Source organism: Zonotrichia albicollis, chromosome 1 (genome assembly GCF_047830755.1).
Source record: "Zonotrichia albicollis isolate bZonAlb1 chromosome 1, bZonAlb1.hap1, whole genome shotgun sequence".
Classification (NCBI taxonomy): domain Eukaryota; kingdom Metazoa; phylum Chordata; class Aves; order Passeriformes; family Passerellidae; genus Zonotrichia; species Zonotrichia albicollis.
This window is the reverse complement of record NC_133819.1, coordinates 156,178,742-156,197,425: the sequence shown is the minus strand read 5'-3', so window position 1 is coordinate 156,197,425 and position 18,684 is coordinate 156,178,742. Positions and strand designations below refer to the sequence as shown.

Genomic DNA, 18,684 nt, shown 5'->3' with positions numbered 1-18,684 from the left:
AGGTACCAGTGGTGTTTGTGTCACCTGCAGGGCAGGTACCGGCGGTGTTTCTGTCACCTGCCGGGCAGGTACCGGTGGCATTTCTGTCCCCTGCTCGGCAGGCACCAGGGCACTGCTGTACCCTGCTCGCAGGTACCTGCAGTGTTTCTGTCACCTGCCAGGCAGGTACCTGCAGTGTTCCTGTCCCCTGCTCGGCAGGTACCGAGGCACTGATGTCACCTGCTGGGCAGGTACCGGTGGCATTTCTGTCACCTGCTCGGCAGGTACCGGGGCACTGCTGTCCCCTGCTCGCAGGTACCTGCAGTGTTTCTGTCACCTTCCAGGCAGGTACCGGTGGCATTTCTGTCCCCTGCTCTGCAGGTACCGAGGCACTGATGTCACCTGCCCGGCAGGTACCGGTGGCATTTCTGTCCCCTGCTCTGCAGGTACCGAGGCACTGATGTCACCTGCCCGGCAGGTACCGGCGGCCGCCGGCCCTGCTCCGCCTCTCCCCTCCTGCCCGCACCGGCGCCTCGCGCAGGAAAGAATAACAAAAATAACAAAGTTCCCTTTGAAGAGCCACTTGGAGCCGGCCCATCCCCGCGCCCAGGGGACGGGCACGGGCAGACAAGTGTACGGACAAAAATGCTCTTTATTGCGGCTGGGAGAGATTGCACAACCCTGATCTCTGTGGGAAAGCTGTTATCAGGTATCCTGTGCCTGACTCGCGGTTCCTGGGAAAAAGGGATGGGCCGGGCTTTTCCTGGTGCTCAGGGCACCTGGTCTGTGGCAGGGCCCGGGAGGGAAAGAATCTGGGGGGGCTGGGGTGGCGCCAGGGCTGCAGGGATAGTGCCGGGGACACTAGGATGGTGCCAGGGCTGCAGGGATGGTGCCAGGGTCACTGTGGTGGTACCAGAGCTGCAGAGATGGTGCCAGGGTCACTGTGGTGGTGCTAGGGCTGCAGGGATGGTGCCAGGGTCACTGTGGTGGTGCCAGAGCTGCAGGGATGGTGCCAGGGCCACTGTGGTGGCACCAGGCCTGCAGAGATGGTGCCAGGGACACTGGGATGGTGCCAGGGCTGCAGGGGTAGTGCCAGGGTCACTGAGGTGGTGGCAGAGCTGCAGAGATGGTGCCAGGGTCACTGAGGTGGTGCCACAGCTGCAGGGATGGTGCCAGGGTCACTGGGGTAGTGCCAGGGTCACTGTGGTGCCACCAGAGCTGGAGAGATGGTGCCAGGGTCACTGAGGTGGTGCCAGAGCTGCAGGGATGGTGCCAGGGTCATTTGGGTGGTGCCAGAGCTGCAGGGATGGTGCAGCAGCCATGGGAACACCATGCTGGCCCTGCCCTGAGAGTGTCCCAAACCATGTCCCAGTGCAGCAGCCACAGTGACCTTGACACCATCCCTGCAGCCCTGGCACCACCCCAGCCCCCCAGATTCTGTCCCTCCAGGACCCTGCCACAGGCCAGGTGCCCTGAGCACCAGGAAAAGCCTGGCCCATCCCTTTTTCCCAGGAACCACGAGTCAGTGCAGCAGCTGTGGGGACACCGTGCTGGCCCTGCCCTTGTCCCAAACCATTGAGACTGTCCCAAACCGTGTCCCAGTGCAGCAGCCATGGGGACATTTTGCTGGCCCTGCCCTTGTCCCAAAGCGTGTCCCAGTGCAGCAGCTGTGGGGACACCACGCTGACACCAGCACAGTGGGATGTTACAGACACACCCCAAGGACTCAGCACTGCCTGTTCCTGTTTGCCTCCGTGGAAGGGAGAATTGGATTTCCAGGGTGAGAAAACTCCTGGGAGATGTTATTGTGGGTTTCCAGCAGCTAAAGGGGGCTGTAAGGCATCTGGAGAGGGATGAAGGCCTGCAGTGCCAGCACAAGGGGGAATTGTGGAGATTCTCAGTTCAGTCAAAAAAAGAAGAGAAACCATTTCTCCTAGGCTGAGCCTGGGAATCTTAGATGAAAGAATTCAAAGAATTACTATCTCTCTTTCTGTAACTATTGTTTATGGTTATGGTTCCTCACAGTGTGCTATTCATCGTCACCAAAAAGGTGAGAATTTTTCTACTTTGACACCAATCCGGTCCCAGTTAGTGAGTGAGTCTATTAAACTCACTGCTTCTTGCTAACAAAGATTTTTCTTGAGTCTTCTGATCTACCTGAAACCTGGAGCCTTTCTTTCCATCCCTGGCTGAACAGCATCAGGGAATGGCTTCAAATTGGAAGAACTTAGGTGTGGGTTAGATATTGGAAGGAATTGTTCCCTGTGAGGGTGTGAGGCCTTGGCACAGGGTGCCCAGAGCAGCTGTGGGTGCCCCTGGATCCCTGGCAGTGCCCAAGGCCAGGTTGGACAGGGCTTGGAGCAGCCTGGGAAGGTGGAAGGTGTCCCTGCCATGGCAGGGGGTGGCACGAGGAGACCCCTTCCCACCCAAACCATTCCATGCTTCTGTGACTTCTCTCCCATTAACTTATCCCCTCCTTTTCCGAGCCCCTGCAATTCTCTGGGCCCCACAGCTCCTCTACCTTTGTTCCCAGGTATCAGCTGCACAAGCCTGTGGCCAAAAGTCCATTTTCCAGGACATTAACAGGTTAATTAAGGCAAACACCCCAAGGCAGCACATTTAAGCAGGGCAAGTTTCCTCCCATTAAACAGCAGTAGAATTATTCATCCCTGAGCTGCACGGGAGAGTGGCTCCAGGGCTGTTCCTGTGCTCCGGCATGTGGCTGAGTCAGCTCAGGACACAGGAGGGCAAAAGGAGCAGGAGGGAAAGGAGGCTCCACCATGGATGGACAGACAGAAAGTACAGCACAGCCAGATCCACTCCAGCTCCGGTGAGGATCCATCCCCATGGAGGATTCACAGAGGGAGGGAAAGCACAGCGAGAGAGCAAACCACGCTGGGCTGAGGCTGTTTGTGCTCCAGACAGCCCCGGAAAGGCAGGACAGGCTGGGGCATGGAGAGCAAACACAGATGATGTGTCCCACGCCAGTGACACCCAATGCAAGCCTGGCATCCTGCCCACGCAGGAATCTGCTCTGCACGCTGTCCTGGCTTGAAAACTTGCACCTGAATGTAATCCTGAAAAGCTTCTGGGGAAAATAGCTGGCGTATGCAGGAAAAGAGAGGCAGAGAATAAAAATACCACTCATGGCAGCACCCATACGGAACAAAGACCTGCAGTTAAACCTGTGTGAGGAAAATGAGGATGACACATATCACCAAAATGTCCTGAGATAACCCAGCCTGCCTCCTCTGTTCCTCAAAGGCAACCAAGGAAGGATGAACAATGCAGTGCAGCAACACTGCTCAGGGGGAGGCACTTCAAAGCTGCACCTGATGGGGGTGGGTGGTGGCAAAGAAAAGAGATCACGAAGGAAATTCCCTCACTGGGGTCATAAATGGTAAAAAAATATTTAGAAAAAGAAAGACAAACACCAGAAGCAAAAGAATTATACACAATAGCAACATTCTTCCCCAAGGCAAAAACAAGGAAAAAAAAAAAAGGTTTTGCAATTATTTTCTAACAATATTGAGGAAATAAAGCCCCGTGTCAGGGTCGGGCACGCAGCGGCGCAGCAGCTGCAGGTAGGTCAGGTTCTCGTGGGTGTTGGGGTCAAAGAAGCCCTTGGTGTCGTCGCCAGGGTCAGAGAGGATCTGGCTCATCTCCTGGTCGAAGTAGCCACGCTTGTAGGCCACCTCCACGGGCAGGCGGTGGCTGTGCACAGGGTCGATGATGCCGCCCGTGGCAATCTGGGCCTCCAGCAGGCGGATGCCGTGGTCCCTGACGATCAGCTCCTTCTTCATGGCCTGGAACAGGGAGATCTTGTCCCCTGTGTAGGGGTCAGAGTAGCCCGTCACGGCCCTCTCAGCCGACAGCAGCTTCTCGTGCAGCTCACTGCCCACCAGCCCAGAGGACACGGCCTCGTCCACTGAGAGCTTCTGGTTCTTGACCGGGTCCACCAGGAAGCCGGTGGCTGCCTGGGCCTCCAGCAGCACCAGCGCTGTTCCCTGCCTCAGGATGCCCTTCCACATGGCCTGGTAGATGCTCATCTTCTCCATCTTGCTTGGCTCGGCCTTGGAGGGCACCAGCACGCCGGCGATGACGCCCGTGCCATCCAGGTAGCGCTTGACCGAGGCCATCTGCGTCACCTCCTGCACGGTCCTGGCACCCTGCACCAGCTCGGCCAGCGTGCCCGTGTCGATGATGCCCGAGTCCAGCAGGTCCGAGGCGCTCACCTGCCTCCGGAGGCCCGTGAATTTCACGCTGCTGCCGCGCTGCGCTGCCTCCTCCACCAGCAGGGTGAGCAGCGTGGCCAGCTCGGCCAGCGCCAGGCTCCCGGCCCGCAGCTGCCCCAGCAGCTCCTGGCGCTTGGCCTCGGACACGAACTTGGAGAAGAGCAGCTCCCACAGGGACACCTTCCTGCCATGGAAGCCACCTGCTGAGACTTCCACCGTGTGGGACTTGAGGGACCGCTCCAGCTCCTCCTCCTGCTCCTGTTTCAGTTGATGTTCCTTCTGGGACTTTGAGGCACTGCCGTTCTGGATGAGTTCAGGCAGGATCTCCTTTTCTGTGGCCTTGGGGACTCCATTTTCACTGTGACCCTCTGCCCTGGTGATGATGTGCACGAGGATGTCGATCATCTGTGCAATGGTGACTGTCCCCGCCTTGTACTGGCGCAGGAGCTCCTGGCGCCGGTGCTCAGGGACGTAGCCGGAGAAGAGGAGCTCCCAGACGGTGACGCTCTGGCCCTGGAAGAGCCCCACAGCCAGCGTGGTGCGCGCGGCCTGCAGGGCTCTGCGGGCATCCTCGCTCAGCTGGTAGAGCACGGAGCCCTTGTCCATCAGCTGCAGCATCAGCAGCCCCGTGTCCGGGTCGGGCACGCAGCGGCGCAGCAGCTGCAGGTAGGTCAGGTTCTCGTGGGTGTTGGGGTCAAAGAAGCCCTTGGTGTCGTCGCCGGGGTCAGAGAGGATCTGGTTCATCTCCTGGTCGAAGTAGCCACGCTTGTAGGCCACCTCCACGGGCAGGCGGTGGCTGTGCACGGGGTCGATGATGCCGCCCGTGGCAATCTGGGCCTCCAGCAGGCGGATGCCATGGTCCCTGACGATCAGCTCCTTCTTCATGGCCTGGAACAGGGAGATCTTGTCCCCTGTGTAGGGGTCAGAGTAGCCCGTCACAGCCCTCTCAGCCGACAGCAGCTTCTCGTGCAGCTCACTGCCCACCAGCCCAGAGGACACGGCCTCGTCCACTGAGAGCTTCTGGTTCTTCACTGGATCAACAATGAAACCTGTGGCCGCCTGGGCCTCCAGCAGCACCAGCGCTGTTCCCTGCCGCAGGATGCCCTTCCACATGGCCTGGTAGATGCTCATCTTCTCCATCTTGCTTGGCTCGGCCTTGGAGGGCACCAGCACGCCGGCGATGACGCCCGTGCCGTCCAGGTAGCGCTTGACCGAGGCCATCTGCGTCACCTCCTGTACGGTCCTGGCGCCCTGCACCAGCTCGGCCAGCGTGCCCGTGTCGATGATGCCCGAGTCCAGCAGGTCCGAGGCGCTCACCTGCCTCCGGAGGCCCGTGAATTTCACGCTGCTGCCACGCTGTGCCGCCTCCTCCACCAGCAGGGTGAGCAGCGTGGCCAGCTCGGCCAGCGCCAGGCTCCCGGCCCGCAGCCGCCCCAGCAGCTCCTGGCGCTTGGCCTCGGACACGAACTTGGAGAAGAGCAGCTCCCACAGGGACACCTTCCTGCCGTGGAAGCCGCCAGCTGAGACTTCCACCGTGTGGGACTTGAGGGACCGCTCCAGCTCCTCCTCCTGCTCCTGTTTCAGTTGATGTTCCTTCTGGGACTTTGAGGCACTGCCGTTCTGGATGAGTTCAGGCAGGATCTCCTTTTCTGTGGCCTTGGGGACTCCATTTTCTCCGTGGCCCTCAGCCGTGGTGATGATGTGCACGAGGATGTCGATTATCTGTGCAATGGTGACTGTCCCCGCCTTGTACTGGCGCAGGAGCTCCTGGCGCCGGTGCTCAGGGACGTAGCGGGAGAAGAGGAGCTCCCAGACGGTGACGCTCTGGCCCTGGAAGAGCCCCACAGCCAGCGTGGTGCGCACGGCCTGCAGGGCTCTGCGGGCATCCTCGCTCAGCTGGTAGAGCACGGAGCCCTTGTCCATCAGCTGCAACATCAGCAGCCCCGTGTCAGGGTCGGGCACGCAGCGGCGCAGCAGCTGCAGGTAGGTCAGGTTCTCGTGGGTGTTGGGGTCAAAGAAGCCCTTGGTGTCGTCGCCGGGGTCAGACAGGATCTGGCTCATCTCCTGGTCGAAGTAGCCACGCTTGTAGGCCACCTCCACGGGCAGGCGGTGGCTGTGCACGGGGTCGATGATGCCGCCCGTGGCAATCTGGGCTTCCAGCAGGCGGATGCCGTGGTCCCTGACTATGAGATCCTGTTTCATGGCCTGGAACAGGGACATCTTTTGTCCTGTGTAGGGGTGGGTGTAGCCCGTCACAGCTCTCTCGGCACTTAGAAGTTTGTTTTTCAGTTCACTGCCCACCAGCCCAGAGGACACAGCCTCTTCCACAGAGAGCTTCTGGTTCTTCACTGGATCAACAATGAAACCTGTGGCTGCCTGTGCTTCCAGCAGCACCAGCGCCGTTCCCTGCCTCAGGATGCCCTTCCACATGGCCTGGTAGATGCTCATCTTCTCCATCTTGCTCGGGTCAGCCTTGGAGGGCACCAGCACGCCAGCGATGCTTCCAGTTCCCTCAAGGTACCTCCTCACACTCTCCAATTTTGCTATTTCTTGAGCTGTCTCTTTGCCTTTCTGGAGTTTTTCTATTGTTTCCTCTGTAATTATTTGTGCACTGAGCAGTTCTGATGCTGTGATTTGCTGTCGGATTCCCTGGAACCAGACGTCGCTTCTGTCCTCTTCTTTTTCCCTGATGATCTTCAGTATTGTCTCAATTATTCCTTGCACAATGTGCTGGGATTCTGCTTTGTACTTTTTCACCAGCTCTTTTCTCTTCTCCTCTGTGATGTACTCAGAGCAGAGGAGCTCCCACAGCGACAGCACCTGTCCCTTGTATTTTCCCACGGGCACCTGGACCTTGGTGCACAACAGGGCGTTTTTGGTTTGCTCATCAATGTAGAAATAGTCGCCTTCCTTTTCCAGCACCTGCAGCAGGTACAAGCCACTCTGCCTGTCTTTGGCACACCTCTGCAGGAGCTGGCTGTAACTGATCTTCTCGTGAGTGTTGGGATCTATGAATCCTTTGCTGCCGTGGTCTGGGTCTGAAAGCAGGAGGAACATGTCCTCATCCAGGTGCCCACGCTTGTAGGCCACCTCCAGGGGCAGGCGGTGGCCATGCCAGGGGTCAATGATGCCACCAGTGGCGATCTGGGCCTCCAGCAGGCGGATGCCCTGATCCCTGACTATTACCTTCTGCCTCACAGCCTGGAACAGAGAGATTTTATTTCCTGTTTGAGGGTCCGTGTATCCCGTCACGGCTTTCTCTGCCGACAGCAGCTGCTCGCGCAGCTCGCTGCCCACCAGCCCAGAGGACACGGCTTCATCCACAGAGAGCTTCTGGTGGCTCCGGGGGTCCACCAGGAAGCCGGTGGCCGCCTGTGCCTCCAGCAGCCCCAGGGCACACTGCTCTGTGAGGAGGCCTTTCTTCAGCGCCTGGTAGATGCTCATCACCTCTTTCCTCAGCGGGAGGAGAACGCCGGCGATGCACCCAGTGCTGTCCAGGTACCTTTGGATGGTGTCCCTCTTTGTGAGGCTGGCAAGGGTGAGACTCCCGTCCTGCAGCTGATCCAGAGTTTTCTTGTCAATTATCTCAGAGTTGAACAACTCGGACACTGACACCTCGCCCCGCAGTCCTTTGACCTTGAGGGCTTCTCCTCTTCGCTCTGTGTCCTCGATGATTTTTAAGATGAGGGATATCAGCTCTTCCAGTGCTATGTTCTTGCTTTTGTACTGCATTACCAGCTCTTTCCTCTTCTGCTCTGAGAAGTAGTGAGAGCAGAGGACTTCCCAGACAGAAACGGTTTGGTCCTTAAACTTTCCAACTTTCACCTGAAGGGGCTTTGAGCGTAAAGCCTGCTTTGTGGACTCATCAATGTAGAAATATTTTCCTCCCTCCTTTACAACCTGCAGCATGTACAGCCCCGTGTCCGGGTCTTGGACACATCTCTCCAGGAGCTGCATATACGTGAGGTTCTCGTGGGTGTTGGGGTCAAAGAAGCCCTTGGTGTCATCACTGGGGTCGGAGAGGATCTGGTTCATCTCCTGGTTGAAGTAGCCACGCTTGTAGGCCACCTCCACGGGGACACGGTGGCTGTGCACGGGGTCGATGATGCCGCCCGTGGCGATCTGGGCCTCCAGCAGGCGGATGCCGTGGCTCTTCACAATCAGCCCTTGGTTCATGGCTTCAAACAGGGACATGGGGGCTTTGGTGTAGGGGTCCGTGTAGCCTGTCACGGCTCTCTCAGCACAGAGCAGCTTTTCAAAAATCTCCCCTCCAATCAGACCCACCTCCAACGCTTCCTCCACCGAAAACTTCTTGTTTTTCTCAGGGTCGATGATGTAGCCAGTGGCTGCCTGTGCCTCCAGCAGCACCAGGGCGGTCCCCGGCCTCAGGATGCCCTTCCACATGGCCTGGTAGATGCTCATCTTCTCGTTGCTTGGCTGGATAAGGACCCCTGCTATGAAATTAGTGCCCTCCAGGTACCTGCGGACAGACTCCATTTCAGTCACTTCTTTGACTGTTTTCTTCCCCTGGTTGAGCTCATCGAGGGTTTTTTTGTCAATCAGCTGGGACTGGAAGAGGTCGCTGGCAGAAACTCTTTTCCTCAGGCCCTTGAATGCGAACTTCTTGCCCTGTGCCTCAGTCTCTTGGATGATTGTGGTGATAATTGTGGTGATTTCTTGCAGCACCTCAGCCTTCTCATCCTTGTACTTTTGCACCAGCTCTCTTCTCTGGCTGTCTGAGAAGTATTCAGAGTTGAGGAGGTCCCAGACAGACACGGTCTGTCCTTTGAACCGCCCCACGTTGACACAAACAGTCACAGATTTCAGCACCTTCATGGTCTGTTCATCCACGCAGAACATGGCGTCTTCTGACAGAGGGAGGAGCCACAGACCCGACTCGGCATCGCGAATGCACCGGTCCTTCAGCTGCTGGTAGGTCACGTTCTCCTTGTTGTTTGGGTCAAAAAAGCTCTTGGTGCTGTCATCCAGCTGAGAGAGGGTTTGGTTCAGCTCCTCATCGTAGAACCCGTACCTGCAGGCAGCCTGGAGCGGCAGGTGGAGGTGGTGGATGGGATCGACCACCCCTCCTGTGGCCAGCTGGGCCTCCAGCAGGGGCACGGCCTCTGCCAGGGGGATGAGCTCCTTCCTGAGCGCCTGGCACAGGGAGATGGAGCCCCCGGTGTAGGGGTCTGTGTAGCCCGTCACAGCCCTCTCAGCCTGAAGGAGTTTCTCAGACAGCTCCTCTCCAACAACGGCCGCTCTCACGGCGTCCCTCACGCTGAGCCTCCGGTTCGTGGCAGGGTCAGTCAGGTACCCTGTGGCTGCCTGAGCCTCGAGCAGCCTCAGAGCAGCACCAGGGAGGAGGAGGTTGTTTTTCATGGCGTCATAGAAGCTCATCTTCTGTTTGGATGCCTCTATGAAGACCCCAGCAATGCTGCCTGTGCCCTTCAAGTACCTCTTTACGCTCTCCATTTCAGCCACTTCCTCAGGAGTTCTTACACCCTGAGCCAGTTCTTCAAACGTCTTCTGGGAAATGATGCCCGTGTCCAGCAGCCAGACCACAGGGACACTGCCCCTCAGGCCTTCCAGGGAGATCTGTGTCCTGGCTTTCATCTCCATCTCCCTCACCAGCCTGAGCACCAGAGCCACCAGCTGCTCCAGCGACAGCTCCTCTGACCGGAACTTCTCCACGAAGTCGCTCCTCTGCTCCTTGGTGAAATACCCCGAGTGCATGAGCTCCCAGAGGGACACTCCTTTCTCCTTCACCATGGTTTCCTTGAAGATCTGTTGGATTTGCTCGTCGGTGTAGGCAGGAGCAGCTGCCTGTGCCAGAGGCAGCAAGTGGAAGCCGGAGACGTCGTCCTTCTGGCAGTGCTGGATGAGCTCGGCGTAGGTCACGCTCTCTTTGCTGTCCGGGAGGCAGAACACCCTGTGGTCATCACTGGGCTTGGAGAGGGCCTTGCTGGTGTCCTCATCCAGGCAGCCTCGCTGCTGGGCCGACTCCAGGGGGATGTGGTGGCCGCACGTTGGGTCGATGATGCCTCCTGTGGCCATCTGCACCTCCATCAGCTGCATGGCCTGCTTGTCCGCAATCAGGCCCTTCTTCATGGCCTGGAAAAGGGGGATCTTCTTGCCCGTGAAAGGGTCTTTATAGCCTGTCACGGCCCCTTCCGCCTGCTGCAGCTTCTCGTGGACATCTGGCCCAATAACTCCCTCCTTCACGGCCTCATCCACACAGAGCTTCTGGTTGTTCACAGGGTCAATAATGAAGCCCGTGGCAGCCTGGGCCTCCAGCAGGGGCAGGGCCACTCCTGGCACAACGATGTTCTGCTTCATGGCCTCATAAATGCTCATTCTCTGGTTGGATGGCTGGAGCACAATCCCCCCAATGCTGCCTGAGCCGTAGAGGTACTTCCTGACAGAGTCCATGTGCAGGACTTGTTCTGGGGTGACGGAGCCCTCCAGCACCTGCTCAAACAGGGCCCTGTCGATGACACCGGTTTCCATCAGGTGGTAAGCGCTGACGTTGCCTCTCATGGCCGGGAACTTGATGGGGGCCCATTTCTTCATCTCCTCCTCCAGCATCAGCCGGATTTGCTCCAGGCTGAGCTTCCTCAGCTGGAAGTGGTTGAAAATCTCCCGGCGCCTCCCCTCGCTGAAGTACTCGGAGTTCAGCAGGTCCCACACCGAGACCTTCTCCCCCCGCAGACGCCCAAACCTGACGGGCAGCCAGGAGCTCCTGAACACCTGCCTGGTGGCCTCATCCACGAACTGCCTCTTCTTGCTGTTCAGAGGGAGGAGGCAGAGCCCCGTGGAGGGCTCGGTGATGCATTTCTCCTTCAGCTGCAGGTAGGTCAGGTTCTCGTGCGTGTTGGGGTCAAAGAAGCCCTTGGTGTCATCGCTGGGGTCGGAGAGGATTAAATTCATCTTCTTGTCAAAGTAGCCACGCTTGTAGGCCACCTCCACGGGGATGCGGTGGCTGTTGACGGGGTCGATGATGCCGCCGGTGGCAATCTGGGCCTCCAGCAGGCGGATGCCGTGGTCCCTGACGATCAGCTCCTTCTGCATGGCCTGGAACAGGGAGATCTTGTCCCCTGAGTAAGGATCTCGGTAGCCAGTAACAGATTTCTCCGCAGCCAGCAGCTTGTCGTACACGTCGGGGCCGATGACGTTTGCTCGCAAAGCCTCGTCCACAGAGTACCTCTTGTTGGCAGCGGGGTCAATGACGAACCCCGTGGCAGCCTGGGCCTCCAGGAGGATCAGAGATGTTCCCGGCCTGAGGAGCCCCTTGCGCTTCGCCTGGTAGATGCTGATCTTCTCCTGGGAGTCGGGGAGCAGCAGCCCCCCGATGCTGCCCGTGCCCTGCAGGTACTTCCTGACAGTGTCCATGCCCACCACCTCTTTGGCTGACGTTTCTCCCTCCTTGAGTTTCTTGAACAAGTCTTTGTTGATGATTTCTGAGCTCAGGAGCTGGTCAGCTGTCACCTGCTCCCTCAGGCCCTTGAAGGTGACGTTAGCAGTGGCAGCATTTTCCTCAACGGCGGCTCTGATGGCCTCTCCCAAGCCTTGCAGGGAGAGCACTCCTGCCAGGAACTGCTGAGCCAGCGCAGCTCTTTGGTCACCCTGGATGTAGTCAGAGAAGAGCAGTTTCCACAGGGACACCGGCTTGCCTTTGAATTTCCCCACAGCCACGGGCACCTGCGTGTTTTCCAGAGCTGTCTGGGTCCTGTGGTCAAAGAAGCCAAGTGTCCCCTGGGACCCTTTGCTGCTGTCCCCAGGGAGTGGCAGCAGCAGGAGCCCTGTGCTGGGGTCAGTGACACAGCGCTGGAGCAGCTCTGCGTAGCTCAGCTTCTCCTTGGAGCTGGGGTCAAAGAACCCCTTTGTGTCATCATTTGGGCTGGACAGGAGCTGCCTGGTGGCCTCGTCCAGGTACCCCCACTCGCAGGCTGTCTCCATGGGGACACGCAGGTGCCTGCCCGGGGCGATGACACCCCCTGTGGCCAGCTGAGCCTCCAGGAGGCAGAGGCCATGGTCCCTGGGAACAAAGCCCTTCCTGATGGCTTGGAACAGGGAGAGCATTTCCCCGGTGGACGGGTCCCTGTACCCAGTGATGGCTTTCTCAGCTGAGGACAGCTTCTCGTAAAGCTCTGGGCCAATGAGACCAACCCTGACAGCCTCATCCACGGAGTAGTTCTTGTTCTTCAGGGGGTCTGTCAGGCTGCCGGTGGAGGCCTGGACTTGCAGGAGCATGAGAGCAGCACCAGGCACCAGGAGATGCTCCCTCAGCGCCTGGTAAAGGCTCTTCTGCTCCCCAGAAGGCAGGACAACCCCAGCCACGCTCCTGGTCCCACGCAGGAAGTGCTGAACAATCTCATTCTCTGCCACCTCCTGGGGAGAGATTCCTCCCTCCTCGAGGCCTCGGAACACGTCAGGGCTGATGATGCCAGAGTCCATCAGGTCCCTGCTGCTCACCCTCCCTCCCATCCCCGGGAATGTGATCTGCAGCGGCAGGAGGAGGAAGCCTGAGGCCGGATCCACGATGCACCTCTTCCTCAGCTCCGAGTAAGTGACCTTCTCCATGGTGCTGGGGTCAAGGAACACCCTGCTGTCCTCACTGCCGGGGTCAGAGGCAAGCTGGCTCATCTCCTCATCCAGGTACCCCCTCTCACAGGCCACACGGGCCGGGAGCCGGGCGCCGGTAGCCGGGTCAATGACGCCTCCTGTCGCCACCTGGGCCTGGAGCAGGCGGATGCCCTGCTCCCTCCCCACCAGCTCCTTCTGCATGGCCTGGTAGAGCGAGATTTTCTCCTCTGTGTAGGGGTCCAGGAAGCCGGTAGCAGCTCTGTCAGCCGAGAGCAGCCTCTCCTTCAGCTCCAGCCCCACCAGCCCCGTCCTCACGGCCTCTGCCACGGGCACCCGGCGGCTCCTCAGCGGGTCGGAGATGGAGCCCGTGGCTGCCTGCGCCTCCAGGAGGCTCAGGGCCGAATCCAGGCTCAGCAGATGCTCTCTGGTCGCCTCATAGAAGCTCATTATCCTCTTTGAAGCCTCTACATACACGCCTGCAATGCTGCCAGCTGTCTCCGAGGGTTTCCCTGGAGCATCCGGCCCCACGCCCCTGCCAGCTGCCTTTTGCTGCTTGCGCGGCATCGCGTCTTGGCACAAGTGGTTTGTCCCTGACACAACTTCACCAGGGACAGCCCGGCCATTCACTGCTGGCTTGCTCTCCATCCTGCTGCTGCTGCACGCCTCCCACAGCTCCCAGGACTCTGCAGAGAGAGGGAAAGCTTGGTGAGAAATCAACTTCTGTGTGTTTACAGGAGTCCAAGGATGAGGGAAGAGATAAGGATCTGACTCTGTGTTTCAGAAGGCTGATTTATTATTTTATGATGTATATTATATTAAAACTATACTAAAAGAATAGAAGAAAGGATTTAATCAGAAGGCCAGCTAAGAATAGATAAAGAAGAATGATAACAAAGGCTTGTGGCTCAGACAGAGAGTCTGAGCCAGCTGACTGTGATTGGCCATTAATTAGAAACACCCAACATGGGCTAATCAAAGATCTACTTGTTACATTCCACAGCAGCAGATAATCAATGTTTACATTTTGTTCTTGAAGCCTCTCAGCTTCTCAGGAGGAAAAATCCTAAGGAAAGGATTTTTCATAAAAGATGTCTGTGACAAACTTCTTCATGGTTTGCATGTTAAATACCAGGAAATCAGAAACATAAACACCCTCAGGCAGGAGGAAGTGACAGCCAAGGGCTGGGCATGTCCAAACCTGGTGTGCCACCCTGAGGGATGCGGCCAAACTCAGGGAGTCAGTGGGTGAGAACTCCGCAAGCCCCGGCCACGTGCACTGGAACCCCAAAACCCCTGGGCTGATCCCCAGTGTGGGCAGCAGGAAAGGAAGGGGGGGATTCTGCCCCTGTGCTCAGGTGAGACCTCACCTGCAGAGCTGCCCCAGCCCTGGGGACACAGCAGCAGCACCTGGAGCTGCTGGGGAGAGCCCAGAGGAGCCACGGAGGTGCTGCAGGGCTGCAGCCAGGCTGGCAGAGCTGGGAGTGCTCACCTGGAGAGGAGAAGGCTCCAGGAAGAGCTCAGAGCCCCTTCCAGGGCATAAATGGGCTCCAGAAGAGCTGGGAATGATGTGGGACAAGGGGCTGGAGTGACAGCACAAGGGGAATATCTCCCCACCGCCAGAAGGCAGGGCTGGATGGGATAGGGGATTTTGGGAAGAAATCCTTCCCTGTGAGGGTGGTTTGGCCCTGGCACAGAGAGCCCAGAGCAGCTGTGGCTGCCCCTGGATCCCTGCAAGTTTTCCAGGCCGGGCTGGACAAGGCTTGGAGCAGCCTGTGACAGTGGGAGGTGTCCCTGCCATGGGACAGGGTGGGACTGGATGGGCTCTGAGATCCCTCCCCACCCAAACCCCTCCATGATTCTGTGACTCTGGGGGTGCTGGCATGCAGGTCCATGGGCTCCCACAGGGCTGCTGCACAAACCCCCCCTGTCCTTCCACTGGATCCCCCTTCTCACCCTGCCCAAGCAATGCCAGGAAGGCAGAGGCTCCATCTCAGCGAGCAGAGGCCTCCAGGGCTGCCTCAGGGTGAGATTGCACCCAGTCCAAACCCCCCAGGAGCTGACAAAGCTGTGGGATGCACTTGTGTCAGAGGCTGTAACAGTTCGGGCCTCAAACACCGCCGTAAAGTTTCGCTCACGAAGCCCACCCCTCCCTCAGGAATGCCTGGCTGGACTTTGGACTGAAAGCCAAGATTAGATAAAGGGAAACCCATTCCCCAGGGGAGAAATAAACAAGTAAACAGGGAAAAGAATGCGAGCCGAGCCCAGCAGCCGTGCTGAGAACCATCTCTGGCTGGCTTTGGGGTGGGTGAGGCCGCCTGTGCTGGGAGCAGGTTTGCACAGATTCATCCCCACAGAGCCCTGTGCTGGGAGCAGGTTTGCACAGATTCATCCCCAGCCCAGGGGAGGGCAGGAATTTCGGTGCATTGTCACCTCTGCTCGGGGCAGTGAGCCCAGAGGAAGCTGAGGGGCGCCTTCATCCATCAGAGACCCTGAGTGCCCCCAGAGTCACTCCTGAACCCTTGCAGCACAGGTTACACACCCGGGGTGCTGTAAGGGACAATGGCACCCCCAGGGGGGTTCCTACCTGGCCTGAGTGCATTAACCCACCTGAGATTTCCAGGGGGACCTTCACCACCAAACCAGCTGGAGAGGGGATGAGCAGAGCATCGCTGGGCTCCAGGGATGGTGATATTTTCTTTTTTAAGAAAATAGCTATTTCTTTATTATTCTAAATATAAAATATTTTATTCTATATTTTCTTTATTCTGTATTTGATTCTCTATTTTCTTTATTCTATATTTCATTCTATATTTTCTTTAATTTGTATTTTATTCTATATTTTCTTTATATTTTATTCTATATTTTCTTTATTCTATATTTCATTCTATAATTTCTTTATTTTTCTTTGTTCCACCTCTGCCACTCTCTTTTCTATTTTCCATTTCTTTCTTCCTCTCTCTCTCACATGTTTACAGTCAGATAAAACCCATGCTATTGACTTTGGCACAGGGATCCGTTTGCACCTGGATTCGGGCAGAGGCATTCCTAATAACCTCAATAACTGGATCCTGACCGCTGGATCTGCCCCAGCCGCGGCGCCGGGAGCACCGGGAGGCAGGAGCGGAGCTGGGGCGTGCCGGGCGCTGGGAGCTGCGGTCAGCCCCGGCCCCTGCGGTCACTCGGCGGCTCGGGAGCCTCCCTGCCCGCATGCCCTGTGCCAGCAGCCGGCGGGAGCACGGCCGGCAGGGCTGGAGCGGGCTGGAGGAGCGGGAGAGCAGGTGGGATGGATGATTCCCCTCGGGAATTCCATCCCCCGGTGCCCAGAGGGGTCTGTCAGGGCTGGACTGGCTCCACGGGCCGAGCACTGAGTGCTGCGGGCACCAAGGAGCGGCTCCTGCAGCCGGGCAGGGGTCACGGTGCTGCCCACCGGGATGGCTGGGCATGGCTGCAAGGACACATCCAGGGCAGGGCTGCCCCGAGGTGTCCCCACACAGAACACCAGGGTTCTGTGCCTCTCGCAGAGGCCGCATCGAGTGGGGACAGCGCAGAGCTGCTCTGCCGCATTGCCTGGAGCTCACAGAGCCATCTCCTCGAGGTGTGCCCCACACAGACCCCAGGGTTCTGTGCCACACTGACCCTCCTGCAGAGGTCACTTTGAGTGGGGACAGCGCAGAGCAGCTCTGCCGCATTACCTGCAGCTCACAGATCATCTCCTCGAGGTGTCCCCCACACAGAATGCCAGTTCTGCGCCTTCCACAGAGGTCACTTCGAGTAGGGACAGCGTGGAGCAGCTCTGCCTCATTGCCTGGAGCTCACAGACCCATCTCCTCGAGGTGTCCCCCTCACAGACCCCAGGGTTCTGTGCCACACTGACCCTCCTGCAGAGGTCACTTTGAGTGGGGACAGCACGGAACAGCTCTGCCGCATTGCCTGGAGCTCACAGAGCCATCTCCTCGAGGTGTCCTCACACAGAATCCCAGTTCTGTGCCTCCCACAGAGGTCACTTTGAGTAGGGACAGTGCAGAGCAGCTCTACCGCATTGCCCGGGGCTCACAGACCCATCTCCTACCCGGCTCCACCCGTGCAAACGAGAGCTGGGAGTGAAAAGCACCCTGAAAGTGCTGGCAGTGCTGTGCCCACCCCAGGAGCAGCCTCCCAAAGGGGCTCCTGGCACAGGGATTTGTGCCCTCGTGTCCCTCGGCTCCCTCCCTGCCCCTCGGGCACACCAGTGTCACAGACATGTTTCATGAAAAATCCTTTCCTTAGAATTTTTCCTCCTGAGAAGCTGAGAGGCCTCAGGAACAAAGTGTAAACATTGGTTATCTGCTGCTGTGGAATGCAACAGGTGCATCTGTGATTGGCCTCATGTGGTTGTTTCTAATTAATAGCCAATCACAGTCAGCTGGCCTGGACAGAGTCCGAGCCACAAGCCTTTGTTATCATTCTTTCCTTTTCTATTCTTAGCTAGCCTTCTGATGAAATCCTTTCTTCTATTCTTTAAGTATAGTTTTAATACAATATATATCATAAAATAATAAATCAGCCTTCTGAAACATGGAGTCAGATCCTCGTCCCTCCCCTCATCCTCAGACCCCTGTGAGCACGGTCACACACCAGCACCTTCTCCCTACGCGTGCTGCTGTGCCCCGGGCACTCCAGCACCTTCTCCCTACGCGTGCTGCTGTGCCCCAGCCGCGCTCCGGGCTCGCTGCCCGGCCCGGGGAGAGGTCCCGGCAGGAGCCGGCTCCCTCCGCCCGGTGATGTCAGCGCGGCTCGGACCTGCCCAAGCAGCGCTGTTTGTGTTTGTGTTTGCAGGATCGGGATCGCGATCGCGCCCGGCCCCGGCGCCCGGAGCTGCGGACGGCCCCGGGGCTGCTCCGGCCCCGGGAAGGGCAGGAGGGCTCGGGGGTCCCTGCCTGGGGGCCAGGGGGAGGGCGAGGGGTCCAGCTGCGGGCTGAGAGCAGGGACAGGGCTCTGTGCTGCCAGCCAGGGCATTTCCCCGGCTGGCAGCACTCTCCCCTCTGCCCCACGGGCTCACCCCAATGCCCACGCCCCCGCGGGGCTCCCGGTGCCAGGCTCATGCAAAACACCTGCGATGCCCGCAGCACCTCCCACGGGCTCTGCCGCCCGCTCCCGGCCCGGGAAAGCTGTGCTGGCCCCGACGAGGCTGTGCATGGCCCCGCAGCCCCGTCCTGGCAGGGCTGGATGGCACCGGCTGCGCTGCCCTCGGAAGGAGCTGAGCTCAGCCCTGCCGTGACGCGGGCACAGAGGCGCCGGGGTGGCTCCGGTGTCTGGAGAGCCCCGGGCAGGTCCCTGCAGGTCCCGGAGCTGGGGCGGCGGCGGACACCGGCACCGGAGCGGTTCCAGCATCCGGAGAGCCCCAGGCAGGTCCCCGCACGTTCCCAGAACCGAACGTGACACCGGCACCGCAGGGCAGAGGGAATGTGGGCACTGCCACCCCACACCTGGGGAAGGGTGAAAGCGGCTGGGGAAGCAAAGGCGCTGGGGAAGCAAGGACGCTGCCCCCCGGGCAGGGGAGGCGGTGGGCGCGCAGCAAGGCAAGGGCTCCGCTCCCTTTCGTCATCGGAAACTTTGAGTAACCGACGGTGCCGACGGAGGCAGCGAGATTCCTGGCAGAGGTGTTGGCACCTGCCGCCCTCCCTGGGGCCACGGTCTCTCCCCGACGCGGGCAGCGCTCCCTGGCAGCCGCAGCCGCTGCTCCGCGGCTTTCCCTCCCGGCTGCGTCAGGGAATGCGCTGGCACCGCTGTGAGCACCCACGGGAGCCATCGAACACCCACGGCCACCCACGGGGGCCCAGTGGGACATCCCGCACCTCTGCACCCGCAGGGAGCCCCCGGACCCCGGCCCCGGCCCCGGCCCCGGCGG

The 18,684-nt window shown here is 58.9% G+C and overlaps 1 protein-coding gene across 1 annotated transcript; it reads right to left on the bottom strand.

The window, feature by feature from the left end:
- Nucleotides 1–1,584: 1,584 nt before the first annotated feature.
- On the bottom strand, nucleotides 1,585–13,473 carry EPPK1 (epiplakin 1). Its single transcript, XM_074559212.1, has one exon. The coding sequence runs from the start codon at nucleotides 13,440–13,442 to the stop codon at nucleotides 3,492–3,494; it is 9,951 nt and encodes a 3,316-aa protein (XP_074415313.1). The 5' UTR covers nucleotides 13,443–13,473; the 3' UTR covers nucleotides 1,585–3,491.
- Nucleotides 13,474–18,684: the final 5,211 nt, after the last annotated feature.